Source organism: Gambusia affinis, linkage group LG01 (genome assembly GCF_019740435.1).
Source record: "Gambusia affinis linkage group LG01, SWU_Gaff_1.0, whole genome shotgun sequence".
Taxonomy (NCBI): domain Eukaryota; kingdom Metazoa; phylum Chordata; class Actinopteri; order Cyprinodontiformes; family Poeciliidae; genus Gambusia; species Gambusia affinis.
Genome location: NC_057868.1, coordinates 40,460,282 through 40,468,111, shown reverse-complemented (window position 1 = coordinate 40,468,111; position 7,830 = coordinate 40,460,282). Strand labels below are relative to the sequence as shown.

Genomic DNA, 7,830 nt, shown 5'->3' with positions numbered 1-7,830 from the left:
GCCGGCCCTCCAGGACCCACTGTATCAGAGTGTAGAGACTGTAGTGTTGCTTTCACCATAACTAACTCAATGCAAGTGTGATAATATAACATTATGGGTGTTAAACGTCAGAGTTCACACTTTTCAGCACCAACAGTGTAATGTCGAGCATCCGGGTACTGGACCAAGTTCGGGAAGAATCTCGCCAACGCCATTTTCTTTTTGCTTTTTCTACATTTGATAAATGCACAGCTGGCACATTTGTACATTCTTACACAATGCACCAAATGCAATATTCCAACATCTTATTTTGTTTTTTCATCTAATTCCCAAGCAAATAAAAATATATCATTTATATAATTCTCAACATTTGTGACATGGTATTTATTTTCTGCTATCAGATGTTGAGGCAATATTTGAGGAGCATTTTCAGGATTTTTGTGTTGTTGATCAAATGCACACGGTTTCAGTTGTTAGACTTTGTGTCTTTGGCTGCACAGTGATGCAGTAGGTAGCAACAAGAAGGTTCTGGTTTCTGGGTTTGAGTCCCGGCCCGGGGTCTTTCTGCATGGAGTTTGCATGTTCTCCCTGTCCATGGTGGGTTCTCTCCGGGATCTCCGGGTTCCTCCTACAGTCCAAAACCAGACTAAGTTCAGCCTGAAGACCGCTTATGATAAGTGATAACAATGGACTTGGTGTTCCCTCGCCCGGACGTGGATCCCTGGGGCCCCACTCTGGATCCAGACCTGGTGGGGGGGCACGATCGCGAGCGCCTGGAGGCCGGGCTTTTACCCATGGACCCCGGCCGGGCTCGGCCCAAAGAGGAAACATGGGTCCCCCCTATTTTCATCCCAGTCATTTTGCAGTAACTGTCTGTGTGTGTAAAACAATAATTACATCAGACTTTCATCAACAGCAGCTTGTTGACTGTGGGAGGTTCATCATGTTAGCTGATACCTTTGTATCTGTATTTGTTTATGAAATGTAGACTGTGGAAATATTATTTCTTTGTCCTGATGGGGTTGACAGATTATGGACACACCACCCAGTGAGGGTATTTAAAGGCTGCCCTCCCATCCCTGAACATCCTGGTACCAAGTTCTGCTGTTGAGACGCACTTCACTGCTCACAACCCAAAGAACGGTAACGTTGGAGCTCTTCTTCTTTATCTCAATGCTTTATATAATTTAAAATTCAAATAGATCTTTTGTCATTTCATCAGATACTGAATATGAACAACAATTTCTAAGGGGACTCACCTGCTCATCTTTAGCAACGATGCAGTTTTTTTCGGTCAGGGAGTTTCTTCATTTGTCTCAAAAAAGGCAAAAAAAATCTGAGCAAATATGAAAATATGTTTCTATAGATGTGATAACTTTTTTCAGGGTGGTTGATTCTGCATCCTAATGGGGTTATAGACCCAATTTACCTAGATATGTAGGTAGGCTTTCTCTTCTACTTCCTGTTAAATAAAGTCCTTCAACATGAGAAGGTAACAGTTATATTATACTGGAGGGTATTATCCTCTTTATTGAAAACTATTTTAAAATTTCCCTCCACTTCAACATTTTAATCCATTTCTGTTTGTCTGTCACATTAACATCATAGAAGTTTGAGGTTGTAAAATAACAAAACCTGAAAATCCTTAAGTGATCAGGGCCAGACTTTAGACAGAGGAGAGCCCAAAGATGGAGACTTTCTGGTTGTGTTTTTGTTTCTTCTTTGTTTTATGAATACAAAATTGGCAAACATTGTATTTATTTTATTTTATTTATTAATTTGACAAGAACAAGTATAAATCATGGCTAGTTAGCAATGCAGGGTGTGAATTCATATGACAGGCTTTGTAAATTCATTATTTCTGACAAACTGAATATTTCTGATGATTCTCCCTCAGATGGCCTCAGTTCTTTACTTGGCTTTGTTCCTCTCTCTGAGCTGCGTTCTCTGGAACGGAGCCGATGTGAGTCTGCCATCTTCTTTTTCTCTCAAGTGAAAAACAGATTATAAAGTATTATTGAGGAAATGTTTACAGAGTGAAGCTGCGGAGTTTTTAGATGAGGCAGCTGAAGGTGTTCAGACTTAAAGCTGTTGGAGTCACAGAATGAAGATACATTTACTGTATTAACAAACACATTAAAAATAAAGTTATTGTGAAAAGTTCAGTGTTTTATTTCCCTTATGTCAGACAATTATACTCATTATATTGTATAGATTTTTTTACACATACAGTTAAATATTACATTTGATAATTGTGACTCACAGAGAATGAAAACCCAAAATTTGTCTCCAAAAATTAGAATATTACATCTGATTGATGATAAAAGATATTTTAAACAAAATGGATTCTGAAAAGTGTCTGTTACTGTAAGGACAGCCTGGTGCCCTGCAGGTGGCGCTCCACCAGGTGAGTCTAATCAGGTCAGTCAGCAGCTGGATGATAAAACAGCTAATTGGTCAGTGGCAGGTGGACAGCTAGCAGGACAGACAGACAGACAGACAGCAGCTACATAAAGGCACTGAAACTGAGAGTTAAAGGACTTTAAACTTAAAGGACCATCGCAAAGCTCAATATCTGGACTATTAAAAGCTCCCTCTGGAACTTATTGATTAAAATTGATCAAATACATGAAATACAGTTCAAATTTACAGAATATTAAAACTGTCTAGTAAAAATTATCTAGAAATTAATTGTCAGAATGATACTTTTCACCTCTAAATTAATGATTTCTACCTTTAAACTCCTTTTGCTTGAATTCCTGCAACTATGGACCTGATCCTATGACAGTTTTTCTTTCACTCAACTTTTTCTGAATATGTTTGGTTACAGCTCTGTGCTAACAACCAGCTGCTAGCATTGACCTTTTGCGTCTTGCCTCCTTGAGGAGGGACATCCGTCCAGTCAGCTGTCGTCCTCATGATTGTGCAGATCAAGTTATGACTTTGTAAAATTGATCTGATATAATAAAAGTTTCTGAGCCAAAGAGTTTTGGGTTCTGATGCTCTGTGAGTTTTCAACATTAACATTGCAGCAAATGCAGGTTTAAATGTTTACTTTCTATGATGAATCTAAATAAGAGAAGTTTAACTTTTGATATGGAAGAAAATATATTGTTTGTTTTTTAGTATGTGCATCCAATTTAACTTACAATATAAATATGTTTATGATCTCCATCTAGATTAGCATCTTTTTATTGATATGGTTTTAATAATCTCTACGTTCTCTCTCTATCCACAGGCTACATGTGGTAAGTATTTCAACAAATACTTGTGAACAAGGATTTTGCTGCTAGTCTCTCTGTTCCATTTAATAAGATATATAATTTCTTCAAATTCATTTTGAGAATAAATGTAATAGTTTAGCTCTTATTTACGATTTGTTGCACTTCTTTGCATTTCCAGTTCCTAGCTGTCCCTCTGGTTGGACTAAGTATGGAAATCGCTGTTTCCTCTTCCAGAATGCTCAGACTGACTGGGCTTCTGCTGAGGTACAGTCACTATAAAATCAGTTGATGTTTTGTGTGTTGTAAATCTGTCACTTTATTTCTTTCACTTTTTGTTTATTTCATCTTCGCCCCGTCTGACCAGACGTTTGTTTCATAAATAATCAGTTTGTCATTTCATGAATGTTTTTAGGACTCAATCTGGAATCTAGAATTTCCATCTAAATGCTTTTATTTCATTCAGTTTATGTATCATCATTTCATAACAACTGTTGCTTCATGACACTAAAAACAGTTAATTCAGTTCAAGTCACACAATAAATCCTAGAGATTCATCAGTGCATCAAGTTCACTTTTTATGCGTTTTGTGGTTAACTTTACAGTAATCCCTCATATCTAACATGCATGTAGCGACAGTGGAGAGGAAAACTTCCCTTTAACAGCAAGAAACCTCCAGCAGAACCAGAACCTGGCTCAGTCCAAACGGCCTGAACCAGAAGACGAACAGAGAAACGAAACAGAAGAACTGATCTAGGAGTAATTTCTATGTTCATAAAGAGTAAATATGAGGAGAGGGAGGATGAATGGATGGTGGCAGCAGCTTTATCTGCTGATTCCCTCCAGGAAGGAACCACATCCAGACATCAGAGCAGGTGGAGCTTCTATGGAGACAACTGGAGAGTTGTAGCAGAGTGAGGAAGTGTTCAGTTTTTCCCCCAGCAGTTCTAGGTCTATAGCAGCTTAACTACAGAGACAGTTCAGGACAACCTCGGCCCTTATAGGCGTGATGAGACAAAGACCAGTAGAACCATCTGGACTGCATCTCTGGGTGAATGAAACGACTTTCAGAGCAACAAACTGTGCTGCTAGTCATCAAGTGTCGCTACAAGTTTGTCTTCAGAAGAGTCAAACTAAATAAAGATCTCCATCTTCTCTTTTAGTTGGACTTTTCTTAGTTTTCTACTTTGTTGATTTTATTGTTTTTGTTAGTATTTTTCTGTTTTGTTTTCTGTTTTCCCAGCGTGCCTGCACTGGTTTAGGTGCAAATCTGGCCTCCGTCCACAACAGCGATGACCAAAAATTCCTGAAGGATCTGGTCAACAGTAAGAAAGGATCAAACGTGAGAACCTGGGTCGGAGGTCATGATTGTGAGAAGGTCAGTTTTCTGCTTTTCTCTTATTGTTTGGTAGTCAGGGATGGTTTAGAGCGGCGGTTTTCAAAGTGTGAGGCGCGCCTCCCCTGGGGGGCGCCAGAGCACTTTAGGGGAGGCGCGATGCGAGGGAAAAAATAAACCGGAAAAGCTATCTGCTTGCTGTCTACTGATGTGAGAGAAACGTCTTTTACGCACACGATCAACTCTGTGGATTTAGGAAAAAGTTGGTACTGTGGGGTGCGCGTGTGGAGCGGGGATCAGTGGAAATGTTTCCCTCCTTAGAGGATGTTTTGGCCAGTAATGTCAGTGACGTTACTGACGTCGGACCACTTTTTTCAGTAACGAGTAATCTAACACGTTGCTATTTCAAATCCAGTAGTCAGACTACAGTTAGTTATCAAAATCATTTTTGCGTTACTATCTTCTTTTGTTATTTAACCGTATTTCCTCTACTCGTCTTGTCGAATGACCGACGTCTCTATGCGACAGAAATGTAAACAATGGAGGGAGATGCGCATTTTGTTGGAGGAAAAACTGGAACTATTTTGAGTTTCTGTCGCCAAGTCCGATTATTATAAGCGGCTTTGGGCTTCATTTTTTTTTTAAAGTCGTTTGAAAATTTAACGAGTTGCTGGTTGCGCCTTTTTTGGCTCGTTTTTGAACGTGAAGTTGCTCATTTGGGCTTGGAAATAAGCAGAGACTCATAATAAATCCCAGAATTTGTCCGTCATTAAGGTAGTTTTAGTCAGTCTCTCCCTGTCCATCATTTCCCGGATGATCCGTCCCGCTGTGTCTTTGTTGATGTCAAGTTAATATATTACCTCTGAATGACGTCGAGCTTCGCGTTGCGCTCCAGAAAACTGCAAACATCAAGACCAATATGAACAGCGCAATAAACATGAAAACAGCCACGAATGAACGTGTCCGGAGTTTCCAATAGTTATAATGGCAACTTAACATCATTATAATTATTAATATTAAGATAAGTGTCACAAATCTGTGCAGCCATCTGAGCTGTGGAGCTGCAGGAGGAGCTCTGTGCTGTGACACCAAACGCAGGGCCGTAACGCAGAATCTGGAGGCTGGGGGAAGGGGGGCTTTAAAATCCTTCTTAGAGTTTTCCAGACAACAGTTGACCACACAAATTACTCACGTTTTTTATTTTTTGTACTGTTTATTTTGTACAATCTCCTCTTCAGTTCAACCTTATCAGTGGAGACACATTGTTGATGTTACCATTATAAAATAACTTACAATTAAGTATTAGCAAAGATCAATGTGATTTTCACAGGAGGTGGAGCGTTGTTGTTAGCAGCTGCTGAAAGTAACTAAACAGTTACTTTTAATGTGACTTAGTTACTTTCCAAATCAAGTAGTCAGTAATATAACTAAGTTACTTTTTCAAGGAGTAATCAGTAGTCCGATTAAAGTTACTTTTTCAAAGTAACTATGCCATCACTGGTTTTGGCCAGAGCGGGGCTGAAGGTGGAGTTTTTACAACCCCCCACCCACCCACCACCTTCGGGGGGGGAGGCGCAGCAGGCATTGTGCTCCTTGGAGGGGGGCTCACCCTTTCATACTTTGAAAACCCCTGGTTTAGAGCAAATGTTTTGCTTTGTACCCAGAGGAGCTGGGAAAAGGGGCAGAGAGAGGGAAGTCTGGGTCTCCGACCTTTGACCAGATAAGCAAAGGATCGATGGACGGATGAATGGATCTTGCAATAAAATATTAAAAATTGTCTGTGCATAAACCACCTGTGCTGGTGAACTTTATTTATATCATGTGTAATGACTTTATATTTTAATGTTTTTATGACGTAAAGCAGTTTTAACTGTTGCTGAAAGGTGCTATGCAAATAAACTTGACTGATTGATCATGATTGGGAATCAAGGGGCCTTGTAAAATCATCAAGGGCCCATAAATGGCCCCTGGGCCACAGCTTGGACACCAGTCCTCAGAGTCCTGGAAGGAAATAAAATGTATGCATAATAAAATGTGTTATTAAAAAACATTTGGTTTCAGGAGGGTGTGTGGCTGTGGAGTGACGGGTCAAAGTTCACCTCCGCCCCGTGGACCAGGGGGGAACCAAACAACTCTGGTGGAAATGAACACTGCATGGAGATCAACGTGGCAGGTGAACATCATCAATCAGCCTCTGAGCTTTTGTTTAAAACTCTCCTCAGAAAGATGGAGCTGTGCAGCTAATATTTGATAAATCAAGTTCATTTGATGATTTTAATAAATCTTACGATCTGCTGATTTAGGATCCCAAACAGATTCACCTGCTGCTGAAATATTTTCCTGATATTATTTTTTAATCTCTTTTCAGGATCAGCTATGTACCTGAATGATATACCATGCAACAATAATTTTTTCTACATCTGTGCCAAAAGAGTCTAACTCCTCCCTCTTCCTGAGAAATCCAACATGACCATGTGACCTTCTCAATGGTGATGTCACTTCCTACAGGATGTCAGGCCTCGATGGCGTCGCTGCTGGAAGACACAAGGATAAAATCTGATTTCCAATAAATCTGTTGCATGAAGAAACTTGTTTTGTCATGTCATTTTATTTCTCTGGGAAAAGATAATAAACTTTAGATTAAGACAATTTATTGAGTGAATCTGTCTCTGAATCTCCATGGTAACGTGAAACCAGTGAAAACATGAAACCATCATTCATCCCACCACGATGCCTGAGCCTCCAGGCTTAAGCTAAGATGTTTCAGTGGCAGCTTGTAAAGTTTGGAAGATATTTGAAAGTCTTTTATAGAATCTAAAGATAAACTGTAGATTTGTTGACTTGTCTATCTGACTTGTACAGCTCTATGCTGATTACTTTTAAATAAATGTGACCTGGACATGTGCAGAAGTCCCAGGCTGCCATTGCCTTCATTTTGCTGAATCTCTCACCTCCAACTTTCTTCACTATCCCGGCCAGAACGTAGCTGAAGAGGCAGCAGCAACCCTCCCAACCCCATTAGGAACAAGGGTGAACAGAAAATGGGTGAATGGATGGACTTAAACTAACTTAAATAGAAATGGAATTGCATAAATTAGGCTTGTGTAATATTGACCTTTCTTTATGTTTAATTTGTTAACCAGCGCACTTTTATCAAGTTGCATGCATTACAAAATATCAACTGTTTCTGCAGGAAATATGAGTTAAAAACCTTTGCATAATGCCTCAGTGTGTGTTTGTTTCTAATACCTTGTGGGGAGCATTTTCCTGACATACTCCATTATGGGGACACAC

At 39.7% G+C, this 7,830-nt stretch overlaps 1 protein-coding gene across 1 annotated transcript; it reads left to right on the top strand.

Moving 5' to 3' along the window:
* Positions 1 to 1,018: 1,018 nt before the first annotated feature.
* LOC122832463 (galactose-specific lectin nattectin-like) lies at positions 1,019 to 7,124 on the top strand. The gene is made up of 7 exons (XM_044119307.1): positions 1,019 to 1,122; positions 1,877 to 1,942; positions 3,218 to 3,227; positions 3,382 to 3,467; positions 4,444 to 4,578; positions 6,598 to 6,709; positions 6,905 to 7,124. The coding sequence occupies exons 2-7, from the start codon at positions 1,877 to 1,879 to the stop codon at positions 6,973 to 6,975; spliced, it is 480 nt and encodes a 159-aa protein (XP_043975242.1). The 5' UTR covers positions 1,019 to 1,122; the 3' UTR covers positions 6,976 to 7,124.
* The last annotated feature ends 706 nt before the right edge of the window (positions 7,125 to 7,830 follow it).